Source organism: Anticarsia gemmatalis, chromosome 23, assembly GCF_050436995.1.
Source record: "Anticarsia gemmatalis isolate Benzon Research Colony breed Stoneville strain chromosome 23, ilAntGemm2 primary, whole genome shotgun sequence".
NCBI lineage: Eukaryota > Metazoa > Arthropoda > Insecta > Lepidoptera > Erebidae > Anticarsia > Anticarsia gemmatalis.
Window position 1 is genome coordinate 2,692,433 of NC_134767.1, and position 24,709 is coordinate 2,717,141.

General features: G+C 34.2%; 1 protein-coding gene across 3 annotated transcripts; it reads left to right on the top strand.

Annotated features, from left to right (window-relative positions):
* On the top strand, positions 1 to 24,379 carry LOC142983272 (uncharacterized). 3 transcript variants are annotated; one of them, XM_076130201.1, is made up of 10 exons: positions 1 to 247; positions 4,889 to 4,974; positions 5,930 to 7,056; positions 7,948 to 8,056; positions 8,461 to 8,683; positions 9,160 to 9,380; positions 10,050 to 10,171; positions 10,895 to 11,040; positions 11,475 to 11,591; positions 12,034 to 24,379. In XM_076130201.1, exons 1-10 carry the CDS (start codon positions 182 to 184, stop codon positions 12,253 to 12,255), a joined length of 2,439 nt encoding a protein of 812 aa, XP_075986316.1. In that variant the 5' UTR covers positions 1 to 181; the 3' UTR covers positions 12,256 to 24,379. The 3 variants fall into 3 exon arrangements, with proteins under 3 accessions (XP_075986316.1, XP_075986317.1, XP_075986318.1); XM_076130202.1 differs by lacking the exon at positions 1 to 247 and adding an exon at positions 267 to 542; XM_076130203.1 differs by lacking the exon at positions 1 to 247 and adding an exon at positions 699 to 774.
* The last annotated feature ends 330 nt before the right edge of the window (positions 24,380 to 24,709 follow it).

A 24,709-nucleotide genomic window follows, 5' to 3' on the forward strand; every position in this document is an offset into this window, starting at 1 on the left:
ATTATGATCATGTTTTGTAACGAGTCAAAGGTTATTTTTCAAACAAATAGCCGCGACGTGACAGCAACACCGTTGCGAGCAAGCACGTATAATTTTATACACATGTAGGTCAATGGAAAAAATGGCTTAGCACCGAAGTAAGCTCGTATGTATCGTGGCAAGAAATAATTTTATAATTTAAATGGCCTTCAGTGATTTATGTCACATAGGTAATGCGTATAAAACCGTCGAAAATGAAACAGATCAGGTAAGTGAGTGTTTTCGTAAAGTGCCATTTTTCAATGGGTGTTGTAAATGTCTTGGACTGTCAATCTGACCTAAAATCCGGATGATATTACACGAAATATCTGTTTATAAGTGTGTTACTATACGTATATGGACAATATAAAGTGTTAAACATGGTTTTAGTGAACATTTGTTGTGATATTTATCGTGTCCGTGTTCCGATATATTTTTTCTTGAAGTGTAGGTAATGACATCGGGGAATGCACATAATATTTTTAGAATTATGTAGTTTGTACGTTAGAGGACAAAATAACAAGGTAACATATTATAAATATACTATTTTTAAGGTGTATGACGACATCAAATGTTATGAAATGTTTTCAGTGTGTTGGTTCATAAAAGGACAATATGCTTGCACCTACCCACTTTCTATATTATTTGTATGGTTTAATACAAACATCGCAGTTACCCTTCTGATAGTGAATAGACTGATGATACAGTGTTACACGTGTTATATGTGAATCAATTTATCATAAAACATCAGTGAAGGTAACATTTTGATATAGAATTCACAGGTTCTAATAAGAAAACAATTGGAATGTCCTTGATAGTACATTTCCTAAATAACGTCGCCCATTTGATATTGAAACACAATCTAAACAACAATTTAATGTTCTTATAAGCATAACTTAATTATTTTGAAGCTTGTAACATACATTTGACGACTATTTATATTATTATGAGCAACAAGCACCTATACTGTTAAATTAAACAATATGTCCAATGAAATACAAAATCATATTACTCCTGTACAAAAAGCTGACTATACCTACCTATATTTGTTGAGAACTTAGGTACAGTCACACCCACATTTCACAAGCTAAAAGGTCAGGTGCATAGTACTTGCAGTATTGAATGTATGAACTATAGGACATGTGGAGGAAGAAATGAAAGGTCAAAGTATGATGGAATAGATTTTATACTATTTCTGAGAGATGTGGTTGGATTTTTTTATGTATGTTTACATTTCTTAATATGGTATTCTAACTAATATTTAGAATTTGTGTCATTAATAGGAATCTTATTAGGTATCTATTAATAAAAGGACTTACCCTAAAATGAGACCCTCAAGGCCAGTTTCAAAGCTTAAAATAGGTGTCAACCAGATAAATTGACAGTCATGACTGTATGAAAAAGAACTCTTATTTATTATTTGTACACTCAATAAGCTAAGCCTTGCTTATCCAGGAGTGCAACCGGGCCTAATTGTTACTTTTTTATTTTTCTTTCAGTCATAATAGTAGGTGTTGTTATGACAATATTTAAAAACTTCAAACTAAAATATGCACAAGATCCAGTTATAAAACATACTCTAATATATAAAGGTATAACAGGAATTAATAATTTCATATTTCTGTCAAAAATACATATTTTTATAGTAATTTTATGTAAAAGTGTCACACAAAACTGTCAACTGTGTCAATAGCATAAACGGTTTGGATATAAACAATTCAATAGTGAAAGTTCTATAGCTATTGGCTCAGCCGTTAATGAACTATAACCCACAAACAATTAAATTCTTTTATCAGTATATATTCACTGTTGTGCAACAGTTGTCATCTTAAATGCTTTTGTTTTATACATTTTAATTCATAAACCAACATATTGTGCAACATGGTTTTCCTTATATGAAATGTAATGTTTCTAAGAATATGATTCTAGGTTTAGTTATTAGGTAGGTACATAGAGAGAAGTAAAACATGTTTTATTTTAATATTTTTTATAGATCTAGCTTATTTAGAATGATACAAGGGAAGTTTGTTAGTATTGTATTAAGTGACATTTCTTGGTCTCTACCTACCCCTATGGGAACAAGGTGTGATTTTATGTATGTATGTATTCATAGCTTATTTGAAACTAGGTAGCTGTAGAAAGCTCTGTTCTATTAAACTGACCTTATTTTTATTGTTGACAAAAAAGCTGTGTTAGTTTCATGTAATTGATTCTGTGTTGTGTGGTTTATACAGTCATGATAGTATGTACTGCCTATTTAGGCTCATTAATTGATAACAAAGCGATGGGTATTCCCAAAACTATTTCGTATTTTGTTTGACACATATTGAAAACAAATTGGTCATCACTCTAAAACCCTAAAACAAGCAAACATTTTAGCAATAAGTACCTTTTATTAAAGAAATGTTTTAACTGGTTAGAAACAAACCATAATAATATAATAAATGCTAAAGTTTTAGATTTTTAGGAGGTACTAAATCACATCAAATCTACTTAGATTAGGATCACCTAGTTTATAATCATGATTAACACATAGGAAACACAGGAGATTAATGGGCTGTAACTAGTTAAGGAATAAAAGTCAGATGTTCCATTACAAACCTTAAGCAAAGCTGAATTTAAAAGCTACTTTTTGACTGCCTCTGTGGCGCAGTGGTTTAGGTCGCCACGCCGATACCACTGCAACGGGAGGTCGTGGGTTCGATTCCCACACGGAGCAATTATTTGTGCGATCCACAAATAATTGTTTCGGGTCTGGTTGTGCTTTGTGTCCGTTGTTTGTATGTTTGTAAAAGTCCCCGCGACACAAGAGCAATTCTTAGTGCGGGAGTTGTCTTTTTAAAATAAATAAAATAAATAAATAAATACTTCATACAGATAAAGGTTATAAAAGATTACTATTTTTAAAATGGTATGTTATCAGAAAGAATAACAAAACTTATCTAGATCTCAACATGACTCAATGCAAATGCATTTTGCTAAGTGATTTTTTAACATATGTTTTCGTAAAACTGTTTGTGTGGAATGTGGGTGTAAATCCCTTTGGGAATACAGATAATATCATGTTTTATACAAATATATGTATAGGAAGTAGTGATTACATTCACATTTATATTTTGTTTACCTTTTTTCCTTAAAGACTTGCACTGAGTTTTTATATTTTGCCCTGTAGTCCAACAACTCAGTAGAGAGCCATGGCATGCATGATTTATCTAGATAATCTTTCAGAATTCTTTGTATTTCTCAAATAAAGAAGCTGTATTAAATAGACTACTGTCAGCTCTGTAAGCCTACAGGTCAATGATGCAATGATTTCTGATTTGTCAGCCACAATAATAGTATAAAATTCTCTTGAATATTCGCACCTAACAAATGTATACATAATGGATATAAGTACTATGTGACTTGAAACAGCTATTTATTTATTTCAATATATATGTTTAATATGGGTTATGACCCCCCCGCAAGCGTTGATAGTAGTGTAGTGACCACTGTTACCATAACACCACTGATGTTATCCACTTATGTATGACATAGAAGTTATAGTAACTTCAACAAATTGCCAAATGATTGCAATGACTGTCTTTGATTTTCACTTACCGTTTTATGTAATAACCATAGATATCATATTACCCTTATACACTTTTAAGTGTATTCTAACTTAGTTAGATATGTTCATTTATCTTGAGTTATGCTTTGACAGATCTTCATATAAAAATGTGTCGGAATTCAACTGAATATAAGCAAATTTGTCCATGGAAAGAACATTAATATTAGCCATAAATGTATCTACATACCTATGTGTGGCATGTCTTCAATTTGTGTTTTTATAAAAGTCTCATAAATAAATTAATTTATAGACATAAATATATTCTTGTTATGACTACTCAGTTTTTAAGTTTATGTTGCATAAATCTTAGTTCTATTCTGTATCGTTTTGTAATAAGAGTCTAACATAAATAAAATACCAAAGTAAAGATGACTTCACTATCAAAACTATTCTATTGCCTGACTCAATACTGTTCACTCTTGTAAAAACGTTTGTCAGTGCAGTATTTCAGTGCAATTAATTACTTATTCAAGGTCATTCAACCAATCAAAACTGTCTATAATACTAGTAATATGTAAGAACTTGTGTCATAATGCAATTTATTAGCATACTTGATTGTCTAATTAGAAATGTTGAAGAATTTAAAAGTTAATTACTTAAATTTGATAGACCCAGACGACCTTAATATCGCTGTACTAGATACCGTTACCAATGCACACTAGGGTCGTGGGTTCGATTTCCGGAAAACAGTATTAAATATTTTCGTTTACAAACAATAACGGTAGTGTGATACTCGTTTGGAAGTCCGTATTTTAAAGGCACTAAAATCACGCACTAACCCTAGGGACAAAATTAGTAGTCGCTCAAGGATTGTTTTGATCTATCTGTTCAACTTAAACCGTCAAGAATTTCACATGCAGTTTACTGTTTTCTTAGAACTATTGACGACGTCACGCTCTTTTAGTGTATATTTGTGACAATTTGTAGACATTACTAGGATATTTTAAGCTTCTTTGAGGCCTATGTTACAACTTCTGCTATACGAAAATGAACTAAAAAGAATTTAATAAAAATATAACTTTATACAAACGAAACTGTTTCAATCAAGTTTTGAAACGAATTTTAATTGCGCTGCAGTTGACTCAGCCGTCTGGATTGCATTTTTTATTGAATCACTTTCGTTTCCACTGCAAAATAACTCTGGGTTATTCCTTTTCCTCTAGTTAGGAGATGGTTTTTTTCCTGTTCATATCAATTTGGTCAAGGTTAAAAATGAGATTCATTGTGTAATGTTTCAATGTTTGTTTATTTTGTTCGCAGTCGGAACGCATTATGGAAGAAAACTCGATCGTCCGTGATCTCATCACAAAAATCCTTGATGAGACCGGACCTTCAGAAGGGAGCAGGTTAGTACGCTTACAAACTTTATATCTAACTCTTTAAGTTTTAGCGTCCGATTTCAATATACAACTGTCAGTAAGGGGTATATGATAACAGTTGCTAAGATCAGACTGATGTTTTCATTTGTTTTTGTTGTTTTAATTCTTAACACATCAGACTTTTATATAATCTCTTAGATAGTTCGTAAGTTAAACCGTACAGAGAAAATGCATCTGTGATTTTATCGCTCATGGCAAAGCAAGGGATAATATTATACTCCGTTGTCTGGCTATAGTATAACACCAAACTCGATATTAACTTATCTATTTCCGTGTACAAGTTCGTCAAATCTGTGAATTTAAGTCGTAAAGCCTTAATGACAGGCATCTCAAACTTGTCTACATTGTTCTTGAAGATGTGTGAAGGCCAGTCCGTAGGGGCAGTGGCCTGAGACAGATGATTAATGTGCGCGATTTAGGTTCCAAACACAACCGACTTGGCAAGTATTGTATGCCTTAAAACCATTACGTCATCGTTTATACCAAAACAAAAGTCCCCAGAAAACGCGTAAAACTTTTTTGTAGCAATAAAAACATGTTGTTGTGTTGTCGAAGTCGTGTGATGAATTAAATCACGATTATCAAACGTTTGCCAAGTTTCCCATACACGAGATCTTTAAAATTTTAACAGAACGCCTAATATTGTGCACGCAATGCCAAATGATTGACGCAATTCTCTTTTTTAAGAACTTTTAAAGGGCGACGCGTCCTCTGTTTATCGCGTTTATCGTGCATCAAATTGTGTGAATTACAAAATACGCTTGATTGTGTCGTAATTATGAATTCTATGATATCGTGTCCGGTGTGGGTGCGCGGGAGATTATTGACCAAGTTCTTTGAGAACTTGTTGCATTGAAAATGCGTACCTAATTAAATTATAACAACACTGACATTTAATTCTTATTATTTGTTTTTCTTACAGCTCTATACAACCATCGGAAAAAACAATAAACAGTATATCAACGAACCAGTATCCCAAAAACGATACGGGTAATTCCTTCATACCACCGTCATACAACTATCAGAACAATAACCTGTACAATTTCAACCAGAACGACCAAAATGGCTTCAACTTTAACATGCAGAACGGTTTCGGCAACACCAACGGCTTCGTCAATTATCCCGAAAGTGACGTCAGCTCTTTGCTGGGCATTGACCCCGTGCCCGATACGTCTGCGGACGCTGTCACTCCTGAACAGCTCAACTTACTAAGGCTTGCCGCTCAAGAAATTGGTGGTGCCCAATTCTCAACACCAAACAAATTTGACGAAAAATTCTATAACTTCTTCGAACCGAGCCAAAGAAATTCACTACCGGAAACGAATATGTTCTCAGTGAATAATTTCAACAGGCCAAATAGTTTGAACTTGGACATGAATTTTAATTCCAATTTCGAAGCGCCATTCAACAACTCGCAAAGATTTCCTGCGAAATATGATGGTTTCATGAAAGATAATAACCAGGAGACTGAAATATTGGCGTATTTGAATCAATTAAACATGTCTTCAGACAGAAGTCGAGAAGAAAATGGGATTAATAATATGGATTTCAAAATGCCGATGGATTTAAATGGGCACTATCCGAATGAAGAATTTAATAAAATGCAAGACGACAGGAACAAAATGTTCTTTAACAGGAACTTCCAACAAATGCCGCCTAATAAGAACTTTGGGGAGAATAACTTTTACGATATGATGTCTCAAATGAATGACAGAAGTCCGATAAATCAGAATTTCGATTTCTCAAACCAGACTCCTGTTTCGGCAGCTAATTCGATGAACTTCAAGCCAAACGGGTTCAACCAAAATGAGTTTATGCAAAGACGTGATATGAACCAAATGATGCCGAGGGATAATTTTCAAGGGAATGGGAGTATAAATGAGAGGAATTTTGATAATCTCGGAAGGGATAATATGCAACAAGCAGCTTTAATGAGACAGAATCAGGAGATTGCTCGGCAGATGAGCTTGTTAATGAGGAATCGACCGCCGCCTAATCAATTGAATGTTGATGTGTCGTTTCTACATGAAAGTAATCCTTTTAACCTGGGTAAGTGTTTAAATATTTCTCCTATAAATTGGGTACTAGACAGCAGTTAAATTAGCTACTCTTTAGGAAATGTCAAAAACACATTATAGTATAGAAATATAATGAAGCGACGTCACGATACTGCATTTTTGTTAGAATCAAATGAGTGACTAATAAAATGGTTCACAACATTATTTACGAAAAAAAACATAGCCTGAGCATTTTAGATGAACCTTTTACGAGTTTCGATTCATCAATAAATAACAAGAAATTGTTGAAGAACTGTGAATTATCCAATTGACTATTCAATCAGAGGCCTTGATGAATATTTCTCATATTCAGTAAACAACACAATAGTCGGCTTGCTAATAATTACGATTTTAATATTTATGTGAATTTCGTAAATACGTCAACATCAGTTTACTTTTACGTGAACAACTGAGTTCGAATGTCGGGTGCATTATTAATAAGGTCCCGAATGTTCTCAAGCTCTTATCGGTCTTAAATATGTATGTACCGTTTTTGCGCCAAATCAGGTTAACCGAGTGAGTTCGGATACAATTTAGTAGGATAGTAGATTATCTCCGAGTGCCTACTCGTAAAGTTATATTGCACTAGAGGCCGCCCGCGACTTCGTCCGCGTGGAATCCCTTCCCGCGTAAATCCCGATCCCTCGGGAATTCCGGGATAAAAAGCCTATGTGTTATTCTGGGTCTTCAGCTACCTGTATACCAAATTTCATCGTAATCGGTTCAGTAGTATTTGCGTGAAAGAGTGACAAAAATCCATACATACATTCTCACAAACTTTCGCATTTATAATATTACTAGGATTTGTGCAATTTGTGGAAGTATTTCCTGAGTGTTTTTTTTATCAGTTTGGAAATAAAAATGTTGTATGTTTAATTCTTAGGTTTGGGCGCATTATTAGGTCCAAGTCCCCCGGTCCCACCGCCTGTGTTGCCATCGCCGATGTTAGATCTACCTCTGCTGGCTCCCTTCTACGCTATGAGGAATATGAGGTGAGAATATTAGTAATTTGAAATGTATCTCGTATATTTTAATATCAGCCTATTAATTGTCTCTACAAATGTTTTAAAGGTTTGGTTAATAAAAAAACGACAAATACCGCGTGGTATTCAATCATTTGAATGTTTAGCAAAAATTAATGGCTTTGGTCTTTAACATAAAAGATAGGTGTTATAAGTTTGATGTCTACATCTCTATGTCTGTGTCACCATACATCCCTAACATCCCCAATCGAGAGAACCATCATCTAAATCAGATGTGATCTTTTTCCAACAGCCTGTCGGCGGAAAACCGTCCAGTTTATTCTAGTTAGGGTAGATGTTAACTTCACAATTCAAATAAGTCAAATTAAAATATAGGAAATAAACTAATAGTAATTTAACTTTCTCTTTACCAGGAGTGCAGCCACATCATCAGGCATCCTCCACGCGCGGCTCGACGCGTGCTACGAACAATGGCGTCAGTTGGAACGTGAGCGCAAACGTACTGAAGCTCGCCTCGCACTCGCCTACCCGGGCCGGGCCGTCTCTTCTAGCAACTCTATACCCGTGCCGCGCCTGCCCCCCTGCCCCACACGTGTCGACCGACTCACTGTCGACATGCTCAGGGAACATACCAAGGTAACTGTTCACGTGTTGGGAGCATACGACGTAAACTATCGATGGTTGACAGGATCAAACTACAGTTTACCTGCAAGATGTATACTTCAGTAAAATTTATATTGTGCACATACTTAGACACTATGAACAAAGTCTTACACTGTTGGCCAGTTTCAATGAAATTTTCCGCCATGGCCGGATATCGACTAGGACATCATTATTATATTGTACTTCAAGTAGTTCTTATACTACTGTACTGTACTTCAAATTTCACAAAAAAGGGATATTGCCCTGCCAAGATTGAAAAAAAGTTCATGTAAAAAATAAAAAATAGTTTATAATGATCATTATCTGCTTTCGAACATTTGATATACCTAGTTTAGTTTAGACTATCACCATTATAATATAATCCTATAGAGAATACTTGATGGACAAATTATTATAAATTCTATAACTACACACAGTACACACTACTACAAATAATTTATTTTCCTCAGGTATTAACCCTGATGGGTAAAATGGAGACGCTCCGAGCGAGTGTCTGCGTGGCTCAGATCAAGAAGCCTCACAAGCCCGAGGAGTCGAAGATCACGGTGTTGAAGCGAGGTCAAGAGGTCACCGACAAGGACAAAGAGAAGGAGAAGGAGACGACGGGAGTTGACCCTGCGACCTTTGACCCTAGCACGTGGCGGGAGGATGTTAAAAACCTGGCTGAGATGTAAGTTGTGATGATTAATTGTTATAGGAATTGTTTTAGGTAACTTTAGTGCGGTCATTCTTTAGATGAGTCGCTGTTTAGTGATATCGTAATCCAGTAATCTACGTAAATAGATACATATAATTGCATAACTTAACTCTCACTTCGGGCGGCTTGAACAATTTTGACACTAGGTTGACCACTAACCATACGATGAGAAGAAGAATAACTCACACACAGTCAATTGATTTCAAACTAAGCAGAGCTTGTACTATAGGAACAAAATAACTGATAAGCATACTTATATGCTTCTACATACATACATTCAAGATACATTTACAACTAGACTCAGAACAAATACTAGTGCTCATCACACCACAGTATCAGCTGTGCTTAGTTTGGAATCAGGTGACCATGTGTGAGTTGTCAAACAATATTTATTTTAATTAGATGTCTTTGTGTGAGTCGTGTGATGATATATTATGATGTGTTACTGCAAATTTTTTTTTAAACCACCCTGTAGGAGGAGACATCTCGATATCATCAAGTGAATAGAGGTAAAAGTTCGAAATAAAAGAATTGTTCGGACTATTACCATTGAGTTTTGGTAAATCTTAGGTTTTACCGGAAAATCTTAGGATTTACCACAGTTGGGGCTTTTACAGTAACATATGTATGTGTTGTGTGCAGCGCGCCGCACAGCGAGGTGGAGAGCGCCATGCTGTCGTGGCGCAACGCGGTGGGCGGCGTGCAGGCCGCGCGCCGCCGCGAGCTGGCGCCGCACCACGCGCACCGACACGTGCGACCCGACCGTACGTACACGATACACAGTACACGTGCATGCACTACACAATACACATGTACTCGCTACACATGTACACGCTATACATGCACTCACTCATATACACTATATTCACATTATTCATCCTTGTTTCGTAAACACTTAACGCCTAATCACGGCCCCTACCTGGGTCCAAAAGCTACGGCAAAGCCTTCTTGTCAGAGCCTGACTGCCTTTGCGGTATGGCTGATAGTCCATTCGAATGCTGATCGTAAGGTTCGATTCCTGGGTCGTGCGAAATGCTATTGATCTTCTTACATTTATATTACAATATTTCTTAATAGTAAATCGGAGTTTGATAGCGTGGCCGATAAATAGCAATAACCTGCCCCTTATTACAAAGAACTACGATTGTTAGTCGCGTAACATGGGTGTAATTCATAGACATCGTCCTATAACAGGCCGTGATATTGGCCGCCTTTACACACACACACACACTCTATCACACGTTCTTAGAAGCGTGCAGTATTACGCGCGGGTGCACAGCGCGGTCTACGATCGCGATTTTCTTCGCGGGCGCGGACAGATGAGCGCGAAGCGCGCTCTTTCCTTTGGGACCTTCCTTCTTGCAAACCCTTTATACGCATGCTATTTCACGCGCGATTGTTGTTTCATGCGCGATAGAGTGTGTGCGTAAAGGGGGCTATTATGTATGTTACTGTAATAATAATAATCAATTTGCTTATATCTGCAGCCATCCTGCAGCTGGCGGAGGCCGTGAAGCAGCTCAGCATCAGCGCCCGGCGCGCCCGCTGTGCCATGTGGTGCGACCTCACGCTGACGGTGGCGCTGGCGCCCGCGCACCACGCGCGGGACAGCAGCGCCGCCACCGAACTTGCGGTAACTAACAACATATTCAAAATGTCCTCTTATACGAACCTAGCCTTTCTTACAAACTATGTTAGAGTCGGCTCCCAGCCTCACCGGATGTGGCTGAATACCAGTGTTTTACATGGAGCGACAGCCTATCTAACCTTTACAACCCAGTTACCTGGGATTTAACCCCGTACCATAATTTCAATATTAATCTGACTATACCATTCTGTGAGGCAATTAGTTAGCGAATAATTCATACCGTTTGTCTCTGTCTTTAACGCTTTCATATTCAAAACACTCAGGCACTTTTAAAAAATCCGGTACGGAGAATATGGTGAAACTTCGGGGTCGAACATAGCCTGCGACGTCCATGCGAACAAAGGCAGACATTGCTAATATACATCTGGCAATCTATCTTTATCAATGAAGATTTTTTCAGAACTGTGATATTGTTACAGACTGAAACCGCCTCCCAAAGCTCGCCGCAGTCAACGGCGCCAAAGACGCAAACTCCCCAAGAAACGCCCACGACCACAAACCAGAATAATACGAAACACAATAACGATACTAAAGAGGTAACTATTAGTTATAACCTTACAACCTTATTATAGTTCAATTCATCGCACTGTAAATTAGCTAGACTATTATTCAAGAACATCTGAAACTGTTACTCGATCGTACTCTAAACTTGCTAGTAACTTTCTAATTACTATTAATTTACATCTCAAACTGACTTAAGCCCTGTTATTTATTGAACTAATAATGACTTGTATTTAAGGCACCGATCTTTTAAAAAAACTACAAACACAGTCTTGTGTCACAATAAATATGTCATTTTTTATACTGTACCTGTACCATTATCATCGACATTATTCTTGCATTTGTTTACGTTTAAAAAAATCACAGTCCATAAAAACGTTATTGTTTTAGTACCATGTAGTGGCAAAATCTCGTGTTTCCTTCAATCAAATCGACAATTTTCAATGTAACGTCTCTAATCTACAACGTCTATTTTAGGAGAAACCAACAGAAACTCCAAAAACTGAAACAAAGAGCGACACAAAAGCAACAAACAAGTCAACAGACAAGCCACAAGAGAAGAACCAACAGAATCGTCGACCGCAGAACTATAGGAAAGTTCAACGAAACGACTTCTATCAAAAGAACCAGAGGTACGACAATAGATTCATGCATAACAGACACCCATACCACTATTTGGCTACAGGGCCTATTAATTAAGCTGGGTTTTTTGTATATTTTTGGACCTTAATGTATTGAAATTAAGATATACTCAACTTTTGTCAACATTGTTCACGATAAAAGCATTAGTAGAGGCTGATTACTAAAAGAGATTTGAAAAAAAAAACAGGTCATAATTGAGAAGTTTTTGAACATTAATATACAAGCGATTTGTGTATGTGTTGAAAACAATTTTTGGGCCTTTTAATGGTTAGTTTTTCATTTCATGAAGCTAAAATTATTGACTTAAAATTTAGGTAAATTTGGGTGATATATTATGTGTTTAAAGAATTGCAAAAGTTAATTTCAATACAAATAAGGTCCAATAAATGCTGAGCTTATATCAGACTCATTTATGTACCTACCTGTTGAGCAAAACATGTCGAATCGAGCATTTTTAATGTACCACTCAATTTAATATAGAGTAAGACATAACTTACTTAATCTCACCGATCATTCCTTCATTAAAACCTAAACATTTCTTCAGATTTCTACTAAACTTTCTATTGTGATTTTTATACTATTAATTATTTACAATATACTCGATTTTCTCGTAATTGCTCAGTCATTTCCATGTTTTGCTCAACTCTCAATAGAAGAACTCCGTTAAATTAAGCGAAAATGTTTTCTATACTGTTTGTAATAAGGTTTAAAAGCACTTTTAACTCAACGCTCTATAGCCAATACTCGCCTAGCAAGCGTTTTATCATGAAATTTATATCGACAAATGGGGATGTTGTTACGCCTATGTTTTTTATATTAGTATGAAATATGGTAATTTTGATAGAAATTCTTAAATATCTTCGGACAACTACTCTCAATACTTTTATTTGTTGACCACAATGACCAATATTAGACAGAAAATATGACGGTTCCAAATTCTTTGACCACTTCATTGTTATTTAATGATTATATCATGCCAGAGTAGCAGTTTTAAATGATAATTCTGCATACAAATATGTTTCATTTGTGATCATATAAGGCCCTTTAATTTGGAATAGGTAAGTAATTCTTTAAAGAAATATACGATTTTAATAGGATAATAACTGAACACTGCCTATAGTTCAATAGAAAATCCAATTAAAGCCTTAGTTTTAATTCATAATACAATATTTATTACAACTTTTATACCCCTCATTCAAAAAAAAAACAAAATCGTTTCAGTAGTTTTCAAGTTTAGTATCAAAAAAACATACAAATTAGTAAAAATATTAAGATTTCTATTTAAAAATTTACTATATTTCATACTAAAATGATAAAACAGTACGTTAGGCGTATCGTTTTGCAAAGGGATCGTTGCAATCATAAAATGTCATATCAACATACAAATATTGTAGGGAAATAAATATTATAGAGTGACACTTTTTACAATTGAACTAACAATTTAAAATGCATTTATGTACGCTTAGTAATTTATATTGAGGTATTTTGTTAGAAGATTTAAAGAAGTTCATGAAACTAAATATAAATTGATATCATATATTCCTAGTTATTACAAAATAATGAACATTTTAATATATCTCAATGTGCTTTTGGCTTTCATACCTTATTGTATGTGCTACCTCTAGAATACGTTGATTTTGTATGAGCGTGCAATCACGTGCACGTTAATACGTGATTTTGTCCTTTGATGAATTATCTTTCAAACATGACAAACAATAGAAATTATTCTAAAATTAAATGAATTAAGAAGGGTAAAATACGTTCTTAAACTTTTTAAAAGACTAAAACATAATAGCTTTTTTATTCGACTGCGTAACGCAATTGTTTAATGTTCTATTAATGATTTTATATAGTCTCTGCTTTAGGATATAGGCGGGATATTATGCGTATGGCGTATGTATCGTATCTATTCTGTGCATTAAAAATCTTCTACGTAATACCAAAATAGTATTACTAAGCATACACAGTTATAAAAAGTGCACTCTTAACAAAGACTAACACAGGTATAATAGAGACCACGTTAATATAATATGATTATAATGAATACATATTAATCTGTGTGTAGGTTAGCCAGAAGTTTCGTTATTTATTCATCGTGCTTAGCTGGTTTTTAATGTTTAAAAAAAAAGTATTAAGGGAAACGTATTATTGGCTGTTGTTGCCAAAATTTCGTCCGGTGTGAGCGATACTTGTGAAAATCAAAGGTTGATTCGTATGTTCTTGTAGTTTAATGCTGAATTTCATTTTAAAGATGAGTGCAATATTATTTGGATGGGAATTCTCAGTACTTTACCACAAAAGTTAAAAAATCCCAAGTATTTCACGTTGTTTATGTTATTTAACAGTATATATTTTCATTGTTGCAATATCTATCTTATAACAAACAAGACAATAAAATAACAGTGCATTTAAATATATCTTCTTAATAAAAATATATTTATATATCTACTTAAGTTGCAAATTCCACCATTTTAAGTAATAATTTGTACAGATACTTTACATATATCGCTTAGTTGTGTCTACTTAAACGCAATTGCCATTGTTCTGTACAAATTTTAAACGACGAAAGCTCTCAAAATTCTGTCAGAATAAGTCTAAGGTATCGGGAATTTCCAGCCAAGTATAGAGAAAAGTAAAGCAGCCCAAAGGGTATTCGTTCCAATGTCTACAATGAAACACTTAAAGCAATATCTAGTCACACAAATTGATAAAGTATTTATATAGATTGTCTGAATATGAATGTTTTCGCTCACACCGACACACAAGGAGCCCTTGAAAATGTGATGTTTCTACGTTATTACTAGTTGACACTATTTTAATATATTCAAGTTTCGTGCGAATAACAAAAAGAAAATATATTAAATGAAGTTATGAACTATTAGTGTATAAGTGTACCACTTTTTATTTATTTATGAGAAAAAGAAAATTAAAAAACAATGAATTTAAATTCAAATGAATTTGTATAGATTATAGTTAGTGCTTATTCGGATGATGTTGTACTGATGTGGTTAGGGTGGGATAACAATTATGGATTGTGAATAGAATATTACCTTCACAGCTTGGTATAATTAATTGCTTAACATTGTGAAGGGTGTATTTTTTTTAAGTGTTCAGTAATTGGTGTTTTCACCCTTCAAGTGAGGTTGGATGCTTGAAACGGGTCGGCTAGTTTTCGTCAATTCTTTCTAAAAATTTAATTTGTAGCGTTTTACCCTATGCGAGGGTTGATTAGTGAAATATGCACCTGTGTTCTAAATGTACGGCCAAAACGAATGGGTGGGATAGTCCGTTCCTAAATAGTTATATGTTAGTCAATGCATGATCGCTCAGAATCGCCAAGGAATTGTAACTCTTAAGGGTCGTTCGGAGCTGTATACGATTTACGTACAAACATAGTTTTGTTCACATCATTTTCCCATAGATTCTCTTTCATTCTATTCCAAAAAGTCTGCACTATGGTTGTGTTTTCGAATAACAGTAAAATCTTAATCATTGTCTTCTACGAATTCTAAGGCATAATATTCTGTACTCGCTTTTGACCAATGTTTAATTCAACTAAAAGTAGGTTTGTGCCTTCTATACTCAGTATATTTCATTAAATGAATATTAAAAGGGGCATATGTCTCATGTGTTTGTCATTTGAAATGTGACCTTTTCGAAATGGTTAATCTTTTTTAACTAAACTATGTTTGTACAAACCTCTCCGGGCAACTCTTAATATCTTAGTATGGTTCAAAAATCCATATGCTTTAATTTCTCACACAGTGCACAAAAAACTGCTAAATGCAGTATATAACCAAAACAATAGGGTTAAATGAAATCTTCCATCTTTAGTTCGTTAGTATGTAAGAACAAATATTAGTTGTTTAGTTAATAATTTTATTTCATTATTGTTTAAATGTACTGTCGGTTTCGAAAGTATCAATTCACTCTGGTCGTTGTATTCTGTTGTTGGTGCGACAGATCTTGGTACTTGATTGTTGTTGAAAATCTCAGTTTTAGGTGCCCAGTACATAGCAATAAACTTACTTATACGTTGGTTTATATGGGACCTAGTTATGTGTATGTCTTGGTGGATAGTACAGGCGTTATTTCGTGTTATTTCGATATAAGAAACCGACAGTGACATATTTATTTAATCAAATACAAAAACGGCTATAGTTTTTTATTAGTATTCGTTGAATTTAGTGCCTTTCTATAAAATGTGCATGCATTTTGATGCCCTAATGTTGTGTACAAACAAGCGAAAACGTTTGATGTCGGTTGGTTGTTTTTTCATAGGTTTTTAGTTGTAACCTTACTCGTGATGCATTTCCGTGTGCAATAAGCTTTATTTATTTTTTTAATCCGTGCACTCGTAGTGCTGAACGTAAATGCGATGGGGTTGGCTTGAAAAAAATATATAGATTTATATTTGTCTATTATAAAAAAAATATATTAGAAATTGATGTGATGTAATTCCCCTGCCTGATTTATAAATCGCCGTGGAATCCTTTAGCCAAATGTTAGATTCTCGAATGTTCTGTGTAACATTAACCCAGCCCCATACAAATGCTTCCAATGTTTGATATATTGAACGTATATTAGTACAATCGAATCGCACTTAGCGTATATAGCATGTTAGATGATATTATTGTTCTTAAAGAAAAAAAATATTTAGCACAATATTATTAAAAAAAATATGTTTAGTTTTTTAGCGAATTAGTAGGTAGTTAATTATTTCTCGTCCTAAAGCTGATTCTATATTTATTACTGAAAATACTTCACTGTTTTCCGATGTTGCCATATAGTAACTATTTACCTCAAATCACTGTCTTGCAATGTAGAAAAAAATCTATTTTTCTCTTTATTGTTTTTCAGAGCGCAAATTAAGAAAGTATGACATTACTGTTTAAAAAGTTTATTATTTGTTGAAATGAATTTTCTTAGGTCTTGGCTACACTGAAATGCGACACTTGAGCGATTATATAGAAAAGCAAGGCAGCTTACAGCATACGCTTAAAATATACTATCACGCTTAAAATATATTTGATAGACTGACCAATGTTCAACGTTAAAAAACCACATAGGAATTAAATTTTGTGGAATATATTATATGCAAAGATATTAGAAAAATATCGCGTGTTTAGCATGTTCACTGTAGCCGATACGATTTATTTAAGTTTCCATTGGACTCAGATGAATTTATTTACACATTATTTACGTAAGCGATCATTATTTGAACTGGCTATGAATTGTTCGCAAGTAGTCCTTCTAGAATTTTCTAAATAGTGGGGAACTGTGCCACAACTAGCTTCATTTAAAATTAAAACGTTTCGTTTGGGCATTGTACTTGTTCGATTGAATAGTACAACCAAATAGTGGATACTTGTATACGTAAATTTATCAAAGATTTTCCTTTAAGCTAAAATATCTTCAATGAGCTGATTCGCTCTTCTATAGTATTCAACCGTATCGCTTCTGGACTGCAACAATCGGTTTAAAATATGCATTTATAATAATTCTAGAAAATGCCTTTTCTTGGTCAAATTTGAGTCACTGCTTGCCTGTGTTATACGCATTTTGATTGATACATAACAAAATGCGTTTGTTGGTTACATTAGAATGTTTTTATGAAATTTAAAAAAGATGTTATTCTATTGTTGTTACAATTTTCTTTGAAGTTATATAATAGGCCTACTACAAACAAGATACAAATGTGTATCAGCTTTAAGGTTTGATGGCTGTGAAAATATATCGCAATGCCCCAACGAAACGCCCCGGCTCACAGAATATAAGCCCGTTTGTTTTAGCTCAATAAAAATTTCCTTCCGTCCATACAATATTGGAGTTTTCATAGCATAAGCTTCCCTTACTGCATTTTTTGATCCATTTCCATGCAAAGCTTTTTCATAATTCTTTTATTTCTCTTCCTAAGTTAGTTCTCCTTAAGGGTAAATGTTGTACGCTAATTAATTATAAAAAAAATTATAACATATAATATTATGATTTCAGAATTTCAATGACCAACGCTTATAACAGCATATCTCTAAGAATATTGTGTGATATAACCTAATTATAAATTAAAAAATAATAATGTCCTTACTTAGTCCTTAATACGTGAAAAATTTCTAAAAAAAATACCAAAACTATTCAGTACTTAATTTAAAGCCAATAATGAACGCTTATACGGAGTTATGATAAGTAAGAATGATACTAAAGAAAGGAAGATCCTAAATTTTATCAGTAATTCGTCCTTGCAGCTGTTTTGGCTTGTGATCCGCTAATTATATTTGATCTGTGAGGATACATGAAGGTGCTAAAATGCTCTATTGTTAAAGGGAGATCACAGGAGAGCTCACAGGAACGAGGTGGCTCCGAGCTGGTCAAAGTCAACCAGAATAGTTTAATTCAAGTGCTTGAGACTGCATTATCGAGTCCAATATTGGTTGTGCCAAATTAGGACCGGCAAAGAGCTAGCTCGTTTTCATAAGAGACGTCCTTATTAATCGACTGAATATACATAGCGGGTTGCAACATAGTATTATACTCAAATACTGTCGCTTCAAATAATTTAAACTATACGTAACGTTTGAGTATTTTACTATATGCCGTGGCTTCGGGGACAGTCGTCGTGGCCTCAACTATGTCTTATGTCTAGTAGCCTTAAGAAACCAAGTCCAAAATGTCATAAGTTTGATAAAGACTTAATCTCATTTTATTTGGTCTCGCTTTTAAATAGTTTTAAGACCATGCTCAACCTAAAGGGTAGTTAGTTTGGATAGAGCGTAGGTATTCGGGGACGAGTGGTTAACCCTCCTAAATTACGATCTGAAAATGATAATTTTAATGGAAATTTTCGAGGGACTGACGTGAAGGTCGTTCTAGAAACTTCTGTCCTCTTGGCCATGGTCTGAAGCCAATTATACGCATCGTGTAAACCTAAGAGAACTTACGAACGCTAGAATTTTGTAGGTAGTAAAAATGCATGAATATAATCATAATAGCGATTGTTATTTTGTTTTGTTTATTATTAGTCAATGTTTAGATGAATTGAGATTTTAGTGGATAGACACGTTGTTCGCAAATATTTTCGTACGTTGTCGATGTTGGTTAGATGTGGACCCTATATGCAATGCAGGCAAAAATGCGTTTTGTTAATGTTTATGAAGATTGTTGGAAATAGTTTAAATTTACATAAAATTGCGAGTGATAAATCGGCTTTCATTGGGTCCTGACGGATCCATTATCTGAAGGCAGTGGGTGGTTATATTTGATACGAATTTAGTGATAGTATAAAACGCATTTTTGTACGCAGAAGGCATTAATATATGTAGTAAACTCGTAACAGTAGCTCGGTATTTTCATATTAAAATATTGCTCAAATCCTATTGCGTGAAATCCCTCGCGAGATTTTTAAATTATATCCTGCATTTTGTATGGCCTAATCCTCTCCTTGTGTCCTTGCAAACGTGCAAGAAAGTTGATTGTATCATGAAGTTGGGGTTTCATCACGAAATTTCTCAATAGTTGTTAAATGTACCAGAGCTTCTGTTCGCAGAGTGTTACTGTTAACTCGAAGTTTATCCTCACACAGATGGTTTGCTCCTAAAATCCTGAATGTACAAAAATGTGTGAAGCACCACGCTAGTGAGTTCAGCTAGATGTTTTATTTTTGTTAGGAATGTGTAGTCGTGTATTACACCATTAGCAAGACTGGATAATGGTTCTCTTATTATTTAATCTTTAGCTTTCGCGAGTCTCGACTTCTGTCGGTTACCTTAAAATAATTCCCGAGTTTTGTATTTAGTTTTAACATAATGTTCCTCGTTTGAACGCCGGTGACATGCCCGGTGACGGATACATGCGGCGAGTCGCATTTATAAGACAGTGCGTCGTATTGTTGGGTCCGTGTTAAAGCGTCTCGAGTTGGCGTTCAAATATGCTTCAGTGTATCTCGGAATAACCGAGTATTTTTATGTGAATGTGGATCAATCTTAGAGCTTTATCGAATTTGATAATAATTTATGGATGAATATTTATAAAAAAAGGATTAACCGAACAAGAAAAAAAACTCGGTAGTGAAATACATAAAACTCACTGTTTAGATAGTTATTCCTGCAAAATTGTGTATTGTAGTTGGTTTTTTATCTATTTTAAACGATGCTAGTTGTGTAGTGAACGATATCGATATGAGCCTTCGCCAGTAGGTGAGGAGATAGATATAGGTGGATATACGGTCCTAAAGCTTATAGTACGAATCTAATAGTTACATGTTTTAAAATATATCCGTATAAAGAATCCTCGTTTAGAAGAAAGTGTAACTATTTAGCATAATAATCGATGTGTCAGTCGTTTCTTAGGTGAGGGATAGTTGTACGGGGTGTGTGGGCGGTGACTGCATGAGGGCCGTGTCCCACGTGTCGCGCCCCGCGGTGGGCGCCACTAACGCGTGCACAAATACTCTATTCTAATTAAATGAATTTTAATCACTTTTTGATACTGTGGATTCGTAGTTCCGTGGGGTGTGAAGCTATGGGATGTTTCTTTTTTAATATTAGTTGCAAATGATAGTATTTATAGTTGAATGAGTGTGGACAATAAGGGTGGTTAGTCCTACTAGGTAGTCTATTGTGATAATTTCAAGCCAGTCGCCGCGGCGCCACGGTCTACCACCATTTTAATCTTACTCTATTAGGTTCTTAAGTTTAACATTGCTTCTACGAGGTTTTGCCGTAACACATAGGCAGATTGTTTTTTTTTCTATTGGGTATTTAGTGGATTTGATATTTTGAGCCATTGTTTAGTGTTGCATAGTCTACTAATATTTTTGCTACTCGTCAATACGCGTACAGTGAATAGTTCTGTCCAATTTATAGGAATGGCATCATGAATTTTATACGTGAGGACCAAATCTGGTTTTTTGTATTCAATTGTGAGTTGAATAAATGAAAAAAATAATAAAAAAATATAAAAAATGGGAAATACAGGATTTATTTTGCCAGTTCCTCTTAAATGTAAGTGAGAATTTCTAAAATATTTTTCTAGTTGATAAGTGTTGGTGAATTAATTTTTTACATATTTTAGGTAACTGGTGTGCGTACACAAGTATTAAAACACAGGTTTTTGAGCACGGGGAAAAAATTGTTTATTTTTTTCTCACTGTTTTTTTCTCTGTTCAGGAATTGCGCCACTCGGATTTGTTAGTGCATACGTAACTGAATAGTTTATAATGTGGTGCTAAACACTACTTGTCGACACCAATAAGTATATTATATTATAATTTAAGTTTTAAGTGACAGTGTTTTATTCAGTTAAACAAGACAAATGTAATGGGATATTTGTATTAAGTCTTTATTTGTTCAGTGTTTGAAATCTCACTACATTTAGTCCGTCTACAGTGTACTACAGTTTTCTAATAGTTTGCCATAACAATAAATGTATTAAAATATACCAAACGAATTGAGCTTTTAAATAAAAATGTTAATCTCGCATCGATGTTTGCGCTGAGAATGGTGAGTCAGACGCGACGCGAGACCGCTTCGAACATATTACAATGTTAACGTACTATTAATTTAGCATTTCTCTAAACACTGCCACTGTTGAAAATGCCCATTATAACTGCATTCTGTTTTTATTATCATTGTTTCTTGTTATATTTTTGTTGTTTTTAGCAAAGCTTTGTAGGCGCGAACACTATTATAATAAAAAATAATATATAAACAAATAATAGATTGATGATCGCTAGTCCTTATCTCATGTATAACTTTGGATCTGTCCGTGTAATAAAGAAAAAAAATTAATAGGTGTTTTTTAAGATACTTAATGAATATACCTATATAATGAATACAAAATATTACTGTCTGTGGTGAATATCGAATTTTATGAGCTTATTAAAACTTAATTCCGTGGTTATCGGTATTTGCGACGATCGTCGTTGTGGTGTGCTAATAATGTATACTTTGATAATGCACGTCTCTGTTAAGACGTCACCCTGTACCTGTTATCAAACGATCAGTATTATTTGTCAATCTTTATAAAGCACGGATGTCAATCTTAGGGCGTTTATACACCAGACGTAGAATCAATACGTATAAGCTTCTATGTTGCGAACGTACACGTGCGTGCACGTTTGGTTATGAACGTATACGCTCATGTACGTTTGTATTTACTAAATAATATACGCTTATACAGAAAATATAGTCGGTGTCAAGTCGCTCCTACGACACAAACAATATTCTAAAACCTAAAAGCACGCTTGACAAGAGCGTAAAGAATGGCTTGCTTCAGTAAGCATCAATTGCTAATTAATACATTTTCTAATCAACTTGCTCGATAAACAATATTGATCGTTTGAAAATAGGCATTCTTACCAAGTTTACCACGGGAAACAGTTAAAAAAATATAACTATATAGATATTATCACTACACAGTCCAAATAAATAAATTCTAGTAATTTTATGAATCTTCGTCGTTTCGTGGTAATTTTGATAGGAATAAAACTGTTAGCACATTTTGAATGTAACTGAAATAGCTTTAAGGATACAGATTTATATATGTTTGTCTAAAGTCAGCTTTGTCTTTTTGATGCACTATGTAACATTATTGTAAGGTTTTACCATGGGAATGTTTATGGTTATGGGTATTTAAGCAAGGTATATTATGGTGTGATGAGTGTGATTACGCTTTGTGGCATTTAGATTGTTCCCATGGTAATATCGTCGTGTTACCATGTAAAAGTAAATACGTACCTATATTGTAATGTCCAAATCATTATTACTATTATAAATGTCCTAAAAAATTCGAAAAAAAAATCTATTTTAGAATCGTCTGGTTTTGTACTAATTTGCTTACTCAAGACTTGAAAACTTTGTGTAATAATAAATGTTGAGATGTAATTTTATTTTTATATAAAACGGCCGCTTTAGAGTAGTCGAGACGCGCATTATCGAAAGCGTAACACTAATTTTTCAAAAAAAAGTTTGTAACGAAGCTATTGTATTTCATAAGATGCCAAGTTAGCTCGCATGGACCAAGGATATAATAAGAAGTAGCTCACATCACGCTGACGGTATAGCATTTTACATAGATGGTTTAAATAAAAATATTTTGAAGGTGTCCTCTTCTTCATGTTAGATCCGTGTATACAGTAATTTTGTGATTAAATGTTAGAATTACGCGGCATGGTGACAAGCGACAGACTGATTTTAGAGCAGGTTTTAACGGACGCGGCGTATGTCGCAGGATCTGCTCTTGCGCAGTATTATAGTGTGGGTAGTTATGTGCATTATATTCTTTGTGAGAAATTATTACACGAACGCTTTAGCTGTGAATAGGAATTGAACGTAGTTTATAGGTCTGGTTCTTGGATAGGAGTTTAGTCTCGATATTAGGAAGTGTTTGTTGACCAAAGCATATCTGTTAATGTATGAGTGAAAATTGTTAAGACAATGTGATTATGAAAATCATTGAACGATGTTTTGCACAAATATGAAATAAGCTCGCGTTGGGCGCCAATAGTGTTATAATTTGTAATGGTTTGTGGGTACTTCGAAACGGGATGTTTCTAGAAGCATGTATTCAAGAACTAATCGCGCAGGTTGACAATAGTAGCTGTAATTAGATGAAAAATTCAGATATATCATTTCAATTGGCATTCAAACAAAATAAGTACAAATTCATGAATGTATTAAAAACCATGTATTCGCATTTATTTTGATATTTTATTGTTTTAAGATAAAATGGATTGTATAGTAAGTTCTAGAAACGTGCCGTTTCGCTAGTCCCATATAAGTTTAAAAAGTCGCACTTATGAATTGATTAATCGAATTTTATTTGACTGAAACTGACTTCATATTGACATACAAATTAGTTATATTTGACATTGCACATAACTACCCTCCGGATAATAATGTAGAGAAAATAAATAAAATATCCATTAGGCGTATCGGTGTTATGAATCTAGTTCACAATTTATATATTATTAAAAAATAAATAATAGTCTACTATGCCAAGTATCTGTTCGAATGTTGTGAAAAATATAAGTGTTAATAAATGTTGTATCCGAGATAATAGAATATTGTTTATCGGAATAGTAGTTGATGCTAGATGCAGTCTTGATTTTTTCTTACTAATGTTTTGTTACTGTTTTGGCACTGTATTAATTACCTTCTGACAAAAAATATATAATGAATAAAATGTTTTGTGCAGTTTTATTTTTTACCTTCAACTGAGAAATTTACATAACACTAATACATACTCCATACAGTCAATTAAGATTGCGCACATGGTTTTGGCTTGGGCTTCAATGGTATTAGCGCTTGTGGATACTATACTACACATCACAATATCTTGGGTTCGCCGCCTGAGTCACGCAGTTTGTTTTATTTTCATCCGATACAAAAGTAAATCTGATACACAATCGTGTACTTTTAATACATATTGTAGCTGATATAACTACACATAACATAAAATTCTAAGATGTTTTGGTAATTAGGGCCACCACAATAAAAAATGTCAATCAATCAATCAA